The sequence below is a fragment of the Urocampus carinirostris genome, chromosome 19, assembly GCF_059441175.1.
Source record: "Urocampus carinirostris isolate Australia breed hairy pipefish chromosome 19, RoL_Ucar_1.0, whole genome shotgun sequence".
Taxonomy (NCBI): domain Eukaryota; kingdom Metazoa; phylum Chordata; class Actinopteri; order Syngnathiformes; family Syngnathidae; genus Urocampus; species Urocampus carinirostris.
Window position 1 is genome coordinate 4,099,926 of NC_142367.1, and position 18,277 is coordinate 4,118,202.

Consider the following 18,277-nt stretch of genomic DNA (forward strand, 5'->3'; position numbering starts at 1 on the left):
GCACACAGGGACAGACAACTCACTCGCTCATTTACACTTAGGGACAATTTGGACCTGCTAATCAACCTGATATGCATGTTTCTGAAACGTGGGAGGAAACCAGAGTGCCCGGAGGAATCCCACGCAAGCACACAGGACGGCTTGTAGCTGGATTTGATCCCATGACCTCAGAACTGTGCCGCAGACGCCTTAACCAGTTTCACTCCTAATCACTAAATCCAATGAAATCTTCATCCTCGGTGTCACTTTTCCCGGTGAACAACTCCTTCTATTCGGACAATAAGCCGCTTTCTTCTTCCGCTTCAAAAAATGTCCACCCACAACAGTGACTAACACAAGCCTAGAGCGCCCCTTTGTGGTTTACTGTAAAAACAACATGTTATATGTTATACGGTACCGGTAATAAATATTCATAACTCACCGATATGATAATACGTTAATAATTATATATAAGTAAGCCATGGTTGTCCTCCTACAGAAAACCATCTTCAAAATATTATTCATATTTACCTCCTCCATCTATTTCTATTGTCATTCAGTTCTGAAAAAAATCTAGGGAGCCACTAGGGCAACGCTAAAGTGCCGCATGCGGCTCTCCAGCCACAGGTTGCTTAACCAGGATCTTGACCAAAGTAAAACTCACAGATGAGTCTATAGCAGGGGTCTCCAACGTGGTGCCTGTGGGCATCAGGCTGTCCTTTAAGGACAGATGATACTCCCGCGGATTCGTTCTGAAAATATATTACTACTGCTTGGTCATTGTGATTTTCTAGTAAAATATATATTTTTTCTAATAGTTGATTAAGTCTATTCAACCTTACTCCCAATAAATGCATAGTAATATCAAGTTGTTATTCTAGAAACACCTATCAAATGGAGTGCCTTTTGCCCTATTTGGTAACAGAAGTAGCTCTCAAAAAGCAAAAAGGTTGAAAAAGGTTGAAAAGGGTCTGCGACCCCTGGTATATAGGGATATTGTATACTATTAAGCATCTGCTAGTGATTAAAAAAAGCCATTGTTGGTTAAGAAATAACTATTGATCTGTAAAGGAAGCAAAAATAAACCAACTGTCACGTGGCGTGGTGGAGTGAAAGGGGTGACCGGACCAGAACTGAGGCAGGAGGCAGGAAGGGAGAACTCATATGCGTTGACGATCATAAGTTTTATTTAACAAAATAAAAGTCGCCCAATACTCCGGGACCAAAACAGAACAATACAGAGTTCCTCCGGCACGAACTCAACAGGACAAGGCATAACCGACGGAAAATGTTTAAACCTAAAACAGGACAAGGCATAACAGACCTGGGATTGTGTAATGAGCCAGCGCCCGCCAAACCCAAAATCCAGCCTTAAATAGCAGACCAGCAATCAGCTGATCTGCTATTTAAGGCTGATCAGGGGCGCGGCAGACTGGTAGCCATGGCGACCGTGACAGAGCCCCCCCTTTAAGGGACAGCTCCTGAGGTCCCCAAAAAAGGAAAAAATAAAATAAAATACTACCTCACGCCCCGGAATGGTTCGACGCTCGGCAGGGTTGGGGGGGGGGCGGCAGGCAAACTGGACCGGCAAACACGAGGACAGACAGGGAATCAGAACCGGCAAACACGAGGACAGACAGGGAATCAGAACCGGCAAACACAGAGGACAGACAGGGAATCAGAACCGGCAAACACAGAGGACAGACAGGGAATCAGAACCGGCAAACACAGAGGACAGACAGGGAATCAGAACCGGCAAACACAGAGGACAGACAGGGAATCAGAACCGGCAAACACAGAGGACAGACAGGGAATCAGAACCGGCAAACACAGAGGACAGACAGGGAATCAGAACCGGCAAACACAGAGGACAGACAGAGATTCAGAACCGGCAAACACAGAGGACAGACAGAGATTCAGAACCGGCAAACACAGAGGACAGTCAAAATTGGCAAAAACAGGCGAGAGTCAAAATCAGGACCGGCAAAACAGGAGAGAGTCAAAATCAGAACCGGCAAAACAGGAGAGAGTCAAAATCAGAACCGGCAAAACAGGAGCAGCGGAGTCGGACTGGCAGGCAGCGGAGTCGGACTGGCAGGCAGCGGAGTCGGACTGGCAGGCAGCGGAGTCAGACTGGCAGGCAGCGGAGTCGGCCCGGCAGGCAGCGGAGTCGGCCCGGCAGGCAGCGGAGTCGGAGTCGGCCCGGCAGGCAGCGGAGTCGGAGTCGGCCCGGCAGGCAGGGGAGTCGGAGTCGGACTGGCACACAGGGGAGACTGAATAGCAGGCAATCGGCACGGGAGTCGGGCAGGCAGGCATGAGAGTCGAACAGGCAGGCGTCAATTCCTCCCGGGACCCCATCCGAGGCACAGCAATGGCCACGACGGGCGGGGCCGTGGTTCGAACGGGCAGGGAGTCGAAGTCGGACTCAGTGGGCGCTTGCCAAGCTGCGTTCTCCAGGTCTCCCCAAATCGCGCTGGGATCGTTCGCTGAGTTCTTGTCGTGGCTGGCTCATTCTGTCACGTGGCGTGGTGGAGTGGAAGGGGTGACCGGACCAGAACAGAGGCAGGAGGCAGGAAGGGAGAACTCATATGCGTTGACGATCATAAGTTTTATTTAACAAAATAAAAGTCGCCCAATACTCCGGGACCAAAACAGAACAATACAGAGTTCCTCCGGCACGAACTCAACAGGACAAGGCATAACCGACGGAAAATGTTTAAACCTAAAACAGGACAAGGCATAACAGACCTGGGATTGTGTAATGAGCCAGCGCCCGCCAAACCCAAAATCCAGCCTTAAATAGCAGACCAGCAATCAGCTGATCTGCTGCAGCTGAGTTCGGGGGCGCGGCAGACTGGTAGCCATGGCGACCGTGACACAAACTACAATACTAATGTGCATTTTCTTCATATTCAGAGGTCCAGAAATTTGTATTTATTTTAGATAAGATGGAAAAACTTGTGAAACTTGGACAAAAAATTAAAGGAAAAAAGGGTGCGGTTGGGTCACTTAGAGTTACTTTGAATTTTTTTCCCCTTGTGCTTTGCAGGACTCGATTTTGTTCCACTACATTATAAATCAACATATAACGGCGTAATATTACACTATGTCCCTTTAAAAAAGTTACGTTTCATATAATCATTTTTTATTATCCTAAAATAAAGCATATGTGTAGCATCTATTATATGTATTTGGAAAAATGACAATGTAAAGTAACAAATGAAAATGTATTCGTAAGGTATTGAAGAAATGTAAATGTATCTATTATAAATTGTATTTATTTACTGCATTTCTATGTGAAAAAACAAATAATATATTGAACATTCCTTTTGTCTTTATTGTACTAAAACACCAATAAAGTACTACCAAAAATATAGTTTTGTTCTTTATTTTTGTTTTTTGCATCAAGGCAAGTATCATGAACTGTGTTTATTTACTGCATTTTTATGCCGAAAAAAATCCATTATTAAAATTCCTTCTGTCCTGATTGTACTAAACGCCAATAAAGTAAAAGAAACATTATTTTGCCATTCATTTATTTTGAAATCATTGCAAGTATGCAGACCTCGACCCGGGACGTTGTAAATCGGTGGGCAGAGTACTTCGAAGACCTTCTCAATCCCACTGACACGTCTTCCTCTGGTGAAGCAGAATCAGAGGACTCTGAGTTGCGCTCTCGTATCTCTGGGGTTGAAGTCACTGAGGTGGTCAAAAAGCTACTCAGTGGCAAGGCCCCAGTAGTCGATGAGATACACCCGGAGTTCATTAAGACTAAGGATGTTGTGGGCGCGTCATGGTTGAAACGCCTCTCCAACATCGCGTGGACATCGGGGAGAGTGCGTCTGGACTGGCAGACTGGGGTGGTGGTTCCCCTCGTGATGTAGGGGGACTGGGGAGTGTGTTCCAACTACAGGGGAATCACACTTCTCAGCCTCCCTGGTAAGGTCTATTCAGGGGTACTGGAGAGAAGGGTCCGCCAGGAAGTCGAATCTCGGATTCAAGAGGATCAGTGTGGTTTTCGTCCCGGCCATGCAACAATGGACCAGCCTCAGGCATTTGACCGTGTTCCTCGGGAAGCCCTGTGGGGGGTGCTTCAGGAGTATGGGGTACCGCACAGTCTTACCCGGGCTGTGCGGTCCATGTATGCCCGGAGCCAGAGTCTGGTCTGCATTGCCGACAGTCAGTCGGAATCGTTCCCGGTGATAGTTGGACTCCGCCAGGGCTGCCTTTTGTCACCGATTCTGTTCATAACTTTTCATCTCATCATTAGCTGCACCGCTTATCCTCAGTAGGGTCGCGGGGGTGCTGGAGCCCATCCCAGCAATCAGTGGACAGGGGACACCCTGAACAGGTTGCCAGCCAATCGCAGGGCACACAGGGACAGACAACTCGCTCGCTCATTCACACCTAGGGACAATTTGGACCGGCCAATCCACCTGAAATGCATGTCTTTGGAATGTGGGAGGAGACCAGAGTGCCCGGAGGAAACCCACGCAAGCACGGGGAGAACATACAAACTCCGCACAGGAAGTCCGGTAGCTGGATTTGAACCCACACAGGAGGTTCCCAAGACCTTAGAACTGTGCAGCACACGCGCTAACCCCTTCATAACTTTTATGGACAGAATTTCTAGGCGCAGCTTTGGTGGGGATGGAGTCCGGTGGAGTCCTCAGGTCGTGATCTTCAGCTCTCACTGGAGCGATTCGCAGCTGAGTGTAAAGAGGCCGGAATGAGGATCAGCACCTCTAAATCCGAGACCATGGTACTCAGCCGGAAAAGGGTGGCATGCTCCCTCTGGGTTGGGGATGAGATCTTGCCCCAAGTGGAGGAGTTTAAGTATCTTGGGGTCTTGTTCATGAGTGGGGGTAGGATGGAACGGGAGATCGACAGATGAAATGAAATGAAATGACCTGCATTTATATAGCGCTTTTCAAGTCAATGACTTCCCAAGGCACTTTACATTGTGCTTCACATTTCCCAATAGCGGCCGTGATCTGTGCAGCCATGTAAGGCGCTAACCTGCTTATTGGGGGTATTGGGGGTTCAGTGTCTTACCCAAGGACACTTCGACATGTAACACGGACAAGAGGGGATTCGAACTGAGATCCCTTAATCCTAAAACGATCGCTCTACCTCCTGTGCTACTGCCGCCCCGGTGCAGCGTCTGCCGTCATTCGGACTCTGTACCGGTCCGTCGTGGTGAAGAGGGAGCTGAGCCGAAAGGCAAAGCTCTCGATCTACCGGTCGATCTACGTAACTACCCTCACCTATGTTCATGAACTTTGGTTTATGACCGAAAGAACACAATCTCGGATACAAGTGGCCGAAATGATTTTCCAGGGTGTTCGTGTTCTCCCTTATACATAAGGTGAGAAGCTCAGTCATCCGGGAAAGACTCTGTGTAGAGCCACTGCTCCTCCGCATTGAGAGGAGCCAGTTGAGGTGGCTTGGGCATCTGATAAGGATGCCTCCTGGACGCCTCCCTCAGGAAGCGTTCCGGGCATGTCCCACCGGCAGGAAGCCCCGGGGGCGACCCTGGACACCTTGGAGAGACTATGTCTCTAGGCTGGCCTGGGAACGCCTCGGGATCCCGTCAGATGAGCTGGAGGAAGTGGCTGGAGATAGGGACGTCTGGGCTTCCCTGTTAAGGCTGCTACCACGCAACCCGACTCCGGATAAGCGAAAAACAATGGATGGATGGATGGATGGATGGATACAAGTATTTTGGGTGTCATTAATTAGAGACACTACATTATGTGCTTCAAGAAGGATTTATTAACCATCAACACAAAGCATAAGTGAAATAAGACGGTACAGGATACATGTGTTAAAAGCCCAATGGACAAACCATCACAAGTATTATTTGTCTAAAAATGTACAAGAACGCTTGACTGTGTGTTCCAGTAGCACCACCTGATAGTCGTCAAATGAGATGTTCTTGCACATACGGCAGAATACTTATTTACATAACATTTCAAAGCACGCAACACACAAAAACCTCTTGTCCTTGTGTTTATGCAAAAGAGATTTGACTCAGTTCTCCTGCGTTGGCCTCATCTTTTGGTTGCAGCTTATCCGGCGACAGTGATAGAAACCTCTGTTCTTTGTTTGGTATTATAGCATCTGTAAAGAGAGATAATTTAAATGATGATCATACTGAGGACATTTGGTTAATGTTTAGTATAGGCAAATGTCTTCTGTAAGTCCACAAAACACATGTAGACTGATTAGGCACCCTCGAGGACCCTGGAGAGCGAGTAGAGCTCATCCAATGTTCCACTGCCTTCCTGAATCTGAAATTTAACTTCCTCACAGACCCTGATCTCCAGTACCCATGAATACATCTTAAAAGGGAGGCTAGGAAGATTACTCTTCTTCCGTGCCTTCTGGTCCTGCTTCTTTAAAAGGCAGAACAACAGAGTCTGCCATAGGAACTGTCTCCAATGTCCATTGGATGTAACGGAGGAGTGTCCAACATCATCCAGAACCTTAATGAACTCTGGCCTCATCTTGTCCACCCCTGGAGGCTTGCCACTGAAAATATTTTACTACCTCAGTGACTTCAACCCCGCGGATAGGAGAGCCAACCTCGGAGTCCCAAGACTGATTCCTCAATTGAGGAAGTGCCAATAGAATGTCATGGGTCGATTCCAGCAAACCACATATGATGCACCATAATCTTCTCCCAGAGTTTGCCTTTAATGGCCTCACCAAACTGCTCCCATTCAGCTTGACTAGCCGATACCTGCCACCTACTTCCAGGGTCTCACAGGCAAAAAAGGCATGCCAATGTCCACAAATGGGTCCAAGGGTTGCTACAATGTTAGGTACCAAACATCTTACATTCAGTTTCGAGCAGCCTACTGTATGCCATTGAGGCACTGAACATAATGGACTCAACTCACCATTACTGTGGAACACAGTTAAGGGTCGTAAATAAACTCTTTATGACAGACACCTTTTTTTTCAAAATAAGAAAAAGAAATTGTAATATTGGGGAAAAATCAGTAATATGTTCTGGTATTCTGCCAAAAATCAGCCTCAAAAGTCCATACAGCCGAGCCCTAGATTAATATGGATGATTATGTGGTATCTACCATATTAGTGGACTGTGCAGTGCTTTGTAACTCTGTGATTAATTGTTATACAAGTGATTATACTGCTGTTTGTTTCAGTTTTTGAGTCTCCATTCTACATATTTTTCTAACAGTGCACTTACCTGTTTCCTCTTCTTCTCCTGAAGGTGGGTCTTCCTGGTCCACAGATCTTACATCTATGGAAGATAGATGGGCCTGGGCCATTCTTTGCACAGCTAGAATTTATTTTCATTAATGAAAATAAAGGCATGTCTGATTATCAAAAAAAACAGTTGACAAACATTCTCTAAGTGTAATTTTAGATAAAGTTTATTTAGAATGTAGCAACACGTGCTAAGGCACAATTGCAACTTTGAACCTTACGAACCGTAGTTAATAATAGCGTTTACAGTAAATGGTTTGTTACTATGACAATATTCCTTTTGCGGGAGGCCACGTTGCCACAGCTGTGAGTCTATCCCATAATCCGGGATGATCCTGAGCAAACTCACAGCTGCCTCTGCATCCACCCGCACACACATGGCTTTTTTGGGACAATACGTCACTTTTTGCAACAGCATTTGTTACATAATTGTACGAGACTAATGTGGAGAACGTTGGGCCTACTGACCTCTCAGTGAGGGTGGCTGGTAGGTACTTGATGTCTTTATTTTGGTTCTTAGGACTCCATTTTCACCTAGTCCCCACTGAAGCAAGAACAAGGAAGACGACAGTACAATGTGTTACCACAGCTTGGAGGAGGAGATTGCTAAATGGTGTCGGACTGGTGTACCTGATGGGACCCAACGTCTTCTTCTGGTGATGGTGGGTCCCCCAATCGAAAGAGGGTGGCAGGCGTGGGCCTCCGACGTCGAATCTGAACAAAGAGTTTGACAATTTTGTCATTTACAGTGATACAGTAGAGATAGCACATTAACAGCTAGTGGCCAAATAATTTACACTGTTTTAGAGTGTGGCGCGCCTCTGTCCACCAGAGGGCACCTAATCGGTTTGTAATTGGGACAGGTGTGTCCAATCACCACACACATGTCCCTAATGTGGCTGGCCCTTCATAAAGACTTTTTATACCTCACCAAGGGTAAGGTGATTTTACGATCACCTTTTACCAGTGACATTCTGATTTGGGAAGGTTTTTTTTTTTTACCCCATTCTGACCGCTTCATTGTTGTTTTTGACTGTTTGTTTGTTACTTAGTTGATTCTTTTGTTATTGCATGTCATCTGTTTTTAAGTACCTTTTGCTGCTTCCTGCGTTAGGGTCCACCGCAAAAGCACAACACACTGTTTTTTTAAATCAAATATCACTGGTTTGATTCCCAATGCTTGTCCAAAGAAGGAAAAACCTCCAGCACTAACCAACCAATGTGCCAAACAACTAATGGAATGAAAAAAACAAGTATATATATATATGTGCAAGGTTGTTCCTTCTACAAGGTCCTGCTTTTGAAACAGGAAGTACTTGAAATGTGCTTAGCTTTAGTTATTTTGAATACAAAACACCAAGGCCAAACTATTGATCTTCTGGTTATTGTGCAAGAGAGAGGGTGAGTGATTCACAACCACGATTGAGTGTTATGCAACTGAGTACATGTTAAGTGGCCTTCACTTCACTTTGTGGGACCTGCTCTTAAAACACAATATTAGTCAGATGATTGGTTGTTTGGTTGAACATGGGAAAGAGTGAGAGCATGTAGAGGAGTCATGACCACTTCTGTTTTGTAACATAATGCAAATGAGGCAGTGCTGGCCAGCCAATAGCAGCCAACAGTGTGGGTTAATACGTGGGCAGCATCTTGTTTTCTCTGCTTTTGCCTCCCACGCATGCTCGGGGCGACTTCGAAGGATTTCTATGCAAAGTTCACGTAAATCCAATAACTATGAAAACAATTTTGATTACAACAAAGATGCAAAGGAATCAGTGACTTTATCACAAGCGAAATGAATTGTTCGACACGAGATGGTGCTTTGGTCCAGATCAAATCAGCCAACGAGGAATGTCGCAATCATTTGGTTTTTGGTCTGTGGTCGGATTAACTCTGTTCATCACATATGTCAAAGTCAAGGCCCATCAGCCAAATGTAGTCGGCGCGAAGGTTCTCTACAGCCCCTTAGATGATTTTGATACATTATTATATGATTCACCAGAAACTGTACAATACATTTCCTTGAAGAAAGTGTTGTTCGTAGTAAACAGATTTTTGCAAATTATTGCATTTCAATCCAATTCTATAAAAACAATTATTTTCAGTTGAATTAATCCATCTGCACCACTTATCCACAGTAGGGTCTCGGGGGTGCTGGGCCCATTTCAGCTATCTTTGGGCAGTGGGCAGGGGAAACCCTGAATTGGTTGCCAGCCAGTCGCAGGGCACACAGAGACAGACAACCATTCATAAGCTCACTCATACCCAAAGAACATGCTGAGTTATCAATAAACCTGCTACACATGTTTTTGGAATGTTAGAAGAAACTGAAGTGTCCGGAGGAAACCCACGCAGGCACGGGAAAAACATGCAAACACCACACAGGGAGGCAGGTTGCTGGTCTTGAAACCATGGCCTTACAACTGTGTCGCGGATGAGCGATGCACTTTTCGATTGAATAAATGACAGGAAATCCCTACTATTATTTTTTTCTCAGAAGTCAATTTAGCCCACTTTTGCAAAAATAGAAACTATAGGTTACTGAAGGTGCCTAGATAAGAGCACAGATGAGAACGACTTGCAAGGCGTTTCTGCCTGACGCAACTCTGCCGGTGCAATAGAAGGGGGAAACACAGGAGTGCAGGTTGATCAGCCGGGAGTTACCTTTCATTGATGTTTCGCCCCATTCATCCCAGAACGTCTCATATTGGTGGAGCAACACCAGGGATGTCTCCCTGCCGACCCCTCCAGCTAACTCTAGGACCCCTATCTGATCCACGGCCTGTCCTTTCTTCTCAACCACAGCCAGAAGCTGTCTGTTTCCGCCTCTTCTGCCACGCAGTTTTGTTCCTATCACTCGAATTTTCCAAAAGAGGCTTTGGATGGATCTTCCAACAAACTCCCTACAGCCAAACTCCAAAACGTAGATAGGGTAGATGATGTTGTCCAGCAGCACTTTGTAAATGTCTATTCCTTGAATAATTATTGTTTCTCCTGAATAATAGGGGCAAGCGCTGCCGAGGCATCTTCGAGCATCAATCTTCTCAAGTTAAAAAAATTAAATATTTAAAAAAGGGTGCAAAATATACACTGCAACAATAATTCTTTCTTATATAAAGGATATATTTAGCTCAGTGGTAAACTGTTAGCTTTAGTATTTGTATCATCTAGCATTGCTTAGGGTTGACTAGCACAATATTAGCAACATCTCAGACGCTCACACTAGCTTTGAGGGGTTGTTAGCTGTAACTGGCAGAACCTAAGCAACAGGCATTAGCAGCTTCTTTTATTCAATGTTCATGGAATGCAGATTCTCATATCAAGGATATTTGTATTTTTGTGCCGGTTACTGACAGAGCAGTGAATATTACTTTATTCATACCTGGCTTTTGTAGCATTTTTATTTGATTAGCAGGGTCTTGTAAAAAAGTGCTGCTGTGCCATTAAAATATTTTTCAGTTGCTTCACCTTTTCACAGCATTCATATCCAGTTAGCCTTTAGCAGTCAGTTTGTTTCTTGTGGCAGCGCCTCTTATCAAGAAAAAAAAATACTCCAAAAAAATCCTCCACTTTCCTTTTTTTACTTACAGTCGCCATGTCGGAAATGAGGTGCGCTAAAATACCCACAGAAAGCCAAGATCAAGGTTGCTAAAGGCCATCTTCTGGCTAAATGGTGATATTGATTTTGAACAATTGTAAAAATTTGATCACAGGCCATGACTTTGGACATGCCTGGTAAATGGTATATGATTTGAGCTTTACATTTAGGTAAAATAAATACAAATTTCTCGACCTATGAGTATTTCAAAAATTAATGTTAATGTAATAATTCATGTATTTTTGCTTATTATTGTTTTTGTTATTTTTCACTAATTAAGATTTTTACAAGGCAGCACGGCGGCGCAGTGGTTAGCGCGTGTGCGGCACAGTTCTAAGGTCTTGAGAACCTCCTGTGTGGGTTTAAATCCAGCTACCAGACTTCCTGTGCGGAGTTTGTATGTTCTCCCCATGGTTGCGTGGGTTTCCTCCGGGCACTCCCGTTTCCTCCCACATTCCAAGGACATGCATTTCAGGTGGATTGGCCGGTCCAAATTGTCAATAGGTGTAAATGAGCGAGCGAGTTGTCTGTCCCTGTGTGCCCTGCGATTGGCTGGCAACCAGTTCAGGGTGTCCCCTGCCCACTGATTGCTGGGATGGGCTCCAGCACTTCCGTGACCCTACTGAGGATAAGCGGTGCATCTAATGAGATGAGATGAGATTTTTACAACTAAGGGCCGCAAAAAAAAAACCACAAAATATCCTTCTTGCTAAGCTCGCTTTGTTGCACGTGCAAGTATGTGGAATCTTTTGCATTCTAATAAACTCTTCCTTTTTTGTTTTTAGGTTTGGAGTGTCATTTGTACTGTATTTGGAACAGCCCTTATTTTACTTTCATCATTTTCATCCTAGAATAAAAGAAAACCACCACCATGTGTGTGATATCACATTCCTCCCCCCGAGCCCCAAACCTCCTTCCCTCCAGCGTAATGCGCTTCATGGACAGAAAACCAAAGGTAAAAGTAAGTTAAAAGCAGATAGATGCAGTGGAAAAATAAATATAAATGTCGAGCTTTTGCAGTGGACCTAAAGAGCAGGAAACATAGCAAGGTACTCAAAAGTAACATTTGATTACAGCATCCTCAGTAAGGTAACAAAGAAATTGTTATTTTAAAAAAAAATGTCAGAACGGGAAACAAAAACCAAACCTCACAACTCGGGATGAAAACTGGAAACAGTGACAGTGATAGTTGATGGTGAAAAATGAAAACGACCGAACAACGGGCTCTGTCCAAAGTGTCCTTAAAGGAACCGGGCTAATTAGAGACGATTAGGTGTTGGGTGATTGGACATAACTGTCCCAATTACAACCCCATTAGGCGCCCTCGGATGGACGGAGGCCCACCACACCCTAACAATAAAGCCTCCTTGAACTGAGTTGGGCATTGTTAACACATACCTGATGGAGAAAATATCTAATTTTCAACTTTTTAAAGATTGGTTGTTTGATGTGTCCATACAAAGTTGAAAGTTAAATATTTTCTCTATCAAGTATGTGTTAACAATGCCCAACTGAGTTCAAAGAGCCCTTATGCTTTATTTTCCATTGCACCTATCTGCGTTGATCTCACTTTTATCAAGCCTGTTGGAGGCAGAGCAAACCCAGAAAAATAGGAATAAAGAAGAGTTTATTTGAGCTCGTCTAAGAGATGCCTTGTACTAGCATGCAAATCATGTGTTAATCTACTGCCATCCCCTGGCCCAAAGTCATGATTGCAGCATTAAGTTTTCAAATACCGCACCCCACCCTTACGGACACTTGAAACTACGCACCCTACCTTTAACTCAGCCTTGAAATTGTACTCATGGATTTACTATTAGTTGGAAACCCTGGTTCATATTTGATGCTACAGTTTGAAATCCTAAGCCTCATTTAAAACTAATTTGAACCCCTAACACAGATTTATGACACTCTGAGTTGAAGTTCATGTTCAATCCCTAACCCTGACTTGGCATCGTATCTTTTTGAAAAAAAATTATTTCTTGAAAGATATAGTGATCTGTCACTTGAAAATCTTACACAGGTGGTGAGTACGGCCAAACCAAATGTTTGATTCACTTCCAGGTTCGCTAAACCAAGGAATTTTCGGGGTCCTTAAACCTTCACTTCTAAATATTATCAACGGTGTTGTTTAAGCGGATTTTAACTCCGCTGTTATTAAACCTACACTTAAACTACAAAACCTTGACCCAGACAGCTTATTTATTTAAAGACCTGTGTCAAACCTACCATTTCTCTCTATAGTACTTGAAAATTTTGTGGCACAGCAGATGAATGATTTTGTGTCAGAGAATAGTCTTTTTGAATATATAAAATCAGGATTCAGGGCCAATTACTCTACTGAGACAGCCAGGTAACCAATGATCTTCTACTGGCGCTTCATCACTGTTGCTGCTGCTGGACATTACACGCTTACCAAACCGACTGGAAAAATGTATTGGTCTCTCAAGAACCGTCCTCTTGTGGTTCAGATCCTACCTCTTGTGTTAAATATGGCATGCAATGACATCTGAGCCCTTTAGTGTTACCTGTGGTGTTCCGCAGGGTTCAGTACTTAGTCCCCTTCTTTTCAACATTTAAATTAGGTCATATTATTTGCAAAAATAATGACAGTCTCCATTGCTACGCAGATGACACACAACTGTATCTTCCAATGGAGGAATCTGCCCCACTAAACTGTGGAAACTTGGGAGGCCTGCCTCACTGAGATAAAAGAGTGGATGTCACTCAACTTCTTGCGCCTTAACTCTAAAAAAAAACACCAAAATGTCACATTATTGGTCCATCTAAATGCAATCTCTTGTTCTCAAACACTGCTTTAAGCATTGACAAATGTAATATCACCCAGAGTGACTCAATCAAAAATCTAGGTGTCATATTTGACCCTAATCTGTCCTTTCAGTTAAACGTTAAGAATATTACTAGAACAGGTTTTTTCCATCTACGCTACATAGCAAAGGTTTGCTCTATGTTGTCCCAGTCTGATGCTGACATTATAATCCATGCGTTTGTTACCTCCCGTCTTGATTACTGTAATGTACAACTCTCCGGTCACCCAAAGTCTAGGGTCAAGAGCATGCAGCTGGTACAAAATGCTGTAGCAAGGATATTAACTAAGAGAAGAAAGCTTAATCAGATTACCCCGATTTCATCTAAACTGGATTGGCTCCCTGTCAGCTTAAGATGTGATTTTAAGGTTCTCTTGGTAGCATACAAAATCTACATGGATGCATGCTCCCTCATATCTTTCAGATTTGGTTTCCCCCTATGTTCCGGTCCGAAGCCTTCGCTCTGAAAATGCTGGTCTACCAGTGATCCCAAGAGCCAAGAAGAGAACCGCAGGTTAGAGAGGGTTCTCCATTCGGGCCTTGGTGTGGTGGAATGCTCTGCCCCCTGAGATTTGATCATCTGCAACCTCGGTGGAAGTGTTTAAATCTAGGCTTAAATCAAACTTCAATTCTCTAGCTTATGAATGACCTATATTTCCTGTTGACAATATCTGTGTATCATTTGTTATTGCAACATCCATTGCAGCCTGGTCATCCTGGAAGGAGGATTACCTCATGTGCGGTCCCTTCCCAAGGTTTCTTCATTTTCTTCATGTTGAGGTTATGAGTTTTTCCTTGCTCTCATGTATGTTTTAGATCAGGGGATGGTGTAATAATAGTCTGTAGTTTGCAATAATATGTGGACTGTGAAGCCATTTCAGACTCCTTGTGATTAAGGGCTATACGAATAAAAGTGACTTGACTTGACCTGAAGGTTTAATTTGAAAACAAAGCCAAATTGGAAAGCCAAAAACGACCTACTTTTAGTCTGCGTCCGATATTACCATGATGGCACATGATCTCATTTTGTAAAATTACTAATCTTAATCCCTCGTCTGCTCCTTTTGATACCTCATCACTTCAAAGAGTCTCAAAAAGTCAGGCTTGCGTGGCTCGGATTAATCCCAGCGATGTCCGTGCCAACAAACGTTAATACTTCAAAAATCAAGGACTTTTACATGTTATGTAAGCGCGGTCAGTTCGATGCGGGGGCATGGGGGCAACATGATGATCAACAAAAAGGATGACTCAAAGTTCACTTAACCATTGGGTGCATGACCTACCAGAACATACAATCTTCCATGAGTGGGGTTTATAATGAACCCAATTGAAATCAATGCATTTTTGCTTAAGTCATTTTGGTTAGAGATGAAATATTTTGTTCCAAAAGAGTCCTTTCATTTTTGACGTGTTCATTTGTCCATTTTTACTCGCATTCTTTTTCACAGATTTTGACGCACTTTTCGGGAACTTTCAAGGCCAATCTTTCTAAAAAAAAAAATTTCAATCTTTTTTTTTTTTGCCCTTTTCTGACCTTCTTTATATTTTACCTTCATTTCCTTGTTTCTATTTTCTTTTATTTCCTTTTTTGTTATATACAATGGCAATACCACAAAAATACAACTGCAAAAAATCCCATTTTCTCTTTTTTTTGTTTTTCATATTTCTCTCTTTGTTTCCTTTTTCCTCATGTTTTCTTTCCTTTTTTTTGTTTTACTTTTTTTCATTCTTTGCGAAAAGCTAGCCAAAGTAGTGAGGGAAAATCACTTTGGGTCTTTGTAAAATTACACTTTTTCTTCAAAAAAATACTACTACAGCTCGGTAGCCTAGATGGTAGGGCGCCCGCTCCAAGACTGGGAGGTCGCTGGTTCAAGCCTCGGCCGAGTCATACCTAACACTTACAACATTGGTACTCATTGCCGCCCTGCTTGGCGCTTGGCATTAAGGGTTGGAATTGGGGGGTTTGGTCACCTAATGCGGCTGCATCGGCTCGCTACTGTTTAACTATACGGGTCAGGTGTATCGACATTTCGTTCTGAGTGCATGGTTACAAAGAATGACAATAAAAGTAAATTTTATTCTTCTATTCTACAGTAATACTATGATACAAAACTGATATTACAGAAATATTACAATGGAAATTCTACAGAAATACAACTACAGTTATGTTAAAAAGTACTAAAGAAATACTACAAAGATGCCACTACAATAACACTATGATGAAAAAATACTGTTACATAAGTATTACGACAAAAATACAGCTACAGTAATACAACGAAAATACTACAGATATATTCTACAATGGAAATACTACAAAAATACTACTACAGAAATAATGTATGTAAAACACTTCAAAGTAAAATTACATTAATATTATAAAAATACTACAGAAATACTATAAAAATCTGACTGCAGAAATACCACAAAAATACCACTGTAGAAATACGACAAAATACAACTAAGGTACTACAATCATACAACCGATATACTGCAAAGATTATACAATGGCAATACCACAAAAATACAACTGCAAAAATTCTACATAAAATACAACTGCAAAAATTCTACATAAAATACAACAAATAATAAAACGACAGTGAAACTACAAAATTATGACTTTAGAAATACTACAAAAATACCATTACAGTAATACTAGAGATATATTACAAACAATCTACCATAGAAATACTACAAAAAAATACAACTGCAGTAATTCTCCAGATATATCATAGAAAATCTACACCAGAAATACTCCCGTCCTTCCATCCATCCATTATCTGCACCGCTTGTCCTCAGTAGGGTCGTGGGGGTGCTCGAGCCCATCCCAGCCATCCTCGGGTAGTGGGCACGGGACAGCCCGAACTGGTTGCCAGCCAGTTGCAGGGCACACAGGGACAGACAATTCGCTCGCTCATTCACACCTTGGGAGAATTTGGACCGGCCAATTAACCTGACATACATGTTTTTGGAATGTGGGAGGGTACCGAAATGCCCGGAGAAAACCCACGCAAGCACGGTGGGAACATGCAAACTCCACACAGGAGGTTTGATCTCATGACCTTAGAACTGTGCCGCACAGGCGCTAACCACTGCGCTGCCCACAAGAAATACTGTACTTTCCCAATTTCGTTTTGTTTTACTTTTTTTCTTATCTTGGATTTTCTTATCATATTTAAGCCTATCCTGTCCTTATTAAGGAATGGGGAGTTTTTAAAATGCTATACTTTTTGTGGGTGCTTGGTGATTGAATTCAGGGGTGCTTGTGCACCCCTAAAAACGGGCAGTTTACACCCATGCGTACAAGATTCTTACCATTTCCACTTGTCGCGGGTCCAGTTGGATGGGCACTGCCGAAGGAACAGAAAACTGGATTTTCCTCCTTGCATCGCTGTCTTCGCGTTCTCGTTCCAAATTCGCGTCGATTCCTCCAGGAAGAAGATTTTCCATCATCAAATGTCTAAAATCGTGTCACCCAAAAAGTCCAAGCTGCACTGCTGTCACTCAGTCTCACTCCCACGCGTGCCCATTCCCTCACGAAGAATCACGGCTACGCGTGTTCGTGTGAAGGCTTGTCATGCGCTCCACGGATACGTCAGCGCGTTGTAGCATCCCGCTAACTGACGTGCCTTCATAGCAGCCATATTGGTCGGGTCAACGTCCCCGTTAAGGCAATGGATACACATTGAACACAAATCATAACTTGCTTAATTTACTACTGATTTTCACGTGGGTAACGTTTGTCAAAGTGAACACGTGCTTTTATAGCGAGAAATGTATTTTAAAAATAGCAAAACAGAAAAAAATTGTATTGGTAATTTCATATGAAACTCATTAAAAAAAATCTAAATTCAAAATCAGTGTTAAAAATTTACCTTAAGACTTAACAAAAGAGATAAACTTGTATACGATCTATCTATCTATCTATCTATCTATCTATCTATCTATGAATCTATCTATCTATCTATCTATCTATCTATCTATCTATCTATCTATCTGTCTGTCTGTCTGTCTGTCTGTCTGTCTGTCTGTCTGTCTGGCGACCTTAACACAAGAGGGTGGTTACACCTAAAATTATAATTTGACTTTTACGGCGCAGTGGTTAGCGCGACTGCAGCACAGTTCTGAGGTCATGAGATCGAACCTCCTGTGTGGAGTTTGCATATTCTCCCCGTCCTGGCGTGGGTTATCTTCCGGGCACTACGGTTTCCAAAAACATGCATGTTAGGTTAATTGGCCCTCGATGTGAATGTGCAAGCGAATTATCTCTCCCTGTGTGCCCTGCGATTGGCTGGCAACAAGTTCAGGGTGTCCCCTGCCCACTACCTGAAGATAGCTGTGATGGGCTCCAGCACCCCTGCGACCCTACTGAGGATAAGTGGTGCAGATAATGGATGGATGGATGGATGGATGGATGGACTTTTACAGCAACAAACATTTGCTGAATAAACATTTTGTTGACACAAGCAAGACTCATTACGTGTTTCTGATACCCACCTCTATTTTACAGTCATATGTGCTTATTTTATTTCTTAACATGTTAATTGTTTTGGACAACACATTTCATTTTTTTAATAACGTAGGCTTGAATTTCCAATTATGACCGATTGGCATGCTGTTCTAGTTATTGTCCGCT

The 18,277-nt window shown here is 43.2% G+C and overlaps 1 protein-coding gene across 1 annotated transcript; it reads right to left on the bottom strand.

The window, feature by feature from the left end:
• Window positions 1–5,731: 5,731 nt before the first annotated feature.
• On the bottom strand, window positions 5,732–17,199 carry LOC148346921 (protein phosphatase 1 regulatory subunit 1B-like). Its single transcript, XM_088324098.1, has 5 exons — window positions 16,957–17,199; window positions 7,849–7,932; window positions 7,687–7,762; window positions 7,199–7,291; window positions 5,732–6,102 (listed from the first exon to the last, which is right to left on the bottom strand). The coding sequence occupies exons 1-5, from the start codon at window positions 17,092–17,094 to the stop codon at window positions 5,993–5,995; spliced, it is 501 nt and encodes a 166-aa protein (XP_088180224.1). The 5' UTR covers window positions 17,095–17,199; the 3' UTR covers window positions 5,732–5,992.
• Between the last annotated feature and the right edge of the window lie 1,078 nt (window positions 17,200–18,277).

Excerpts from the sequence above, each read along its gene's own strand:
- LOC148346921 (XM_088324098.1), bottom strand. The coding sequence starts at position 17,094 with ATGATGGAAAATCTTCTTCCTGGAGGAATCGACGCGAATTTGGAACGA. Across the intron at positions 7,763-7,848 it reads AAGACGTTGGGTCCCATCAG|TGGGGACTAGGTGAAAATGG; the intron begins GTACACCAGTCC and ends TTCTTGCTTCAG. Across the intron at positions 6,103-7,198 it reads AGGAGAAGAAGAGGAAACAG|ATGCTATAATACCAAACAAA; the intron begins GTAAGTGCACTG and ends CTCTCTTTACAG.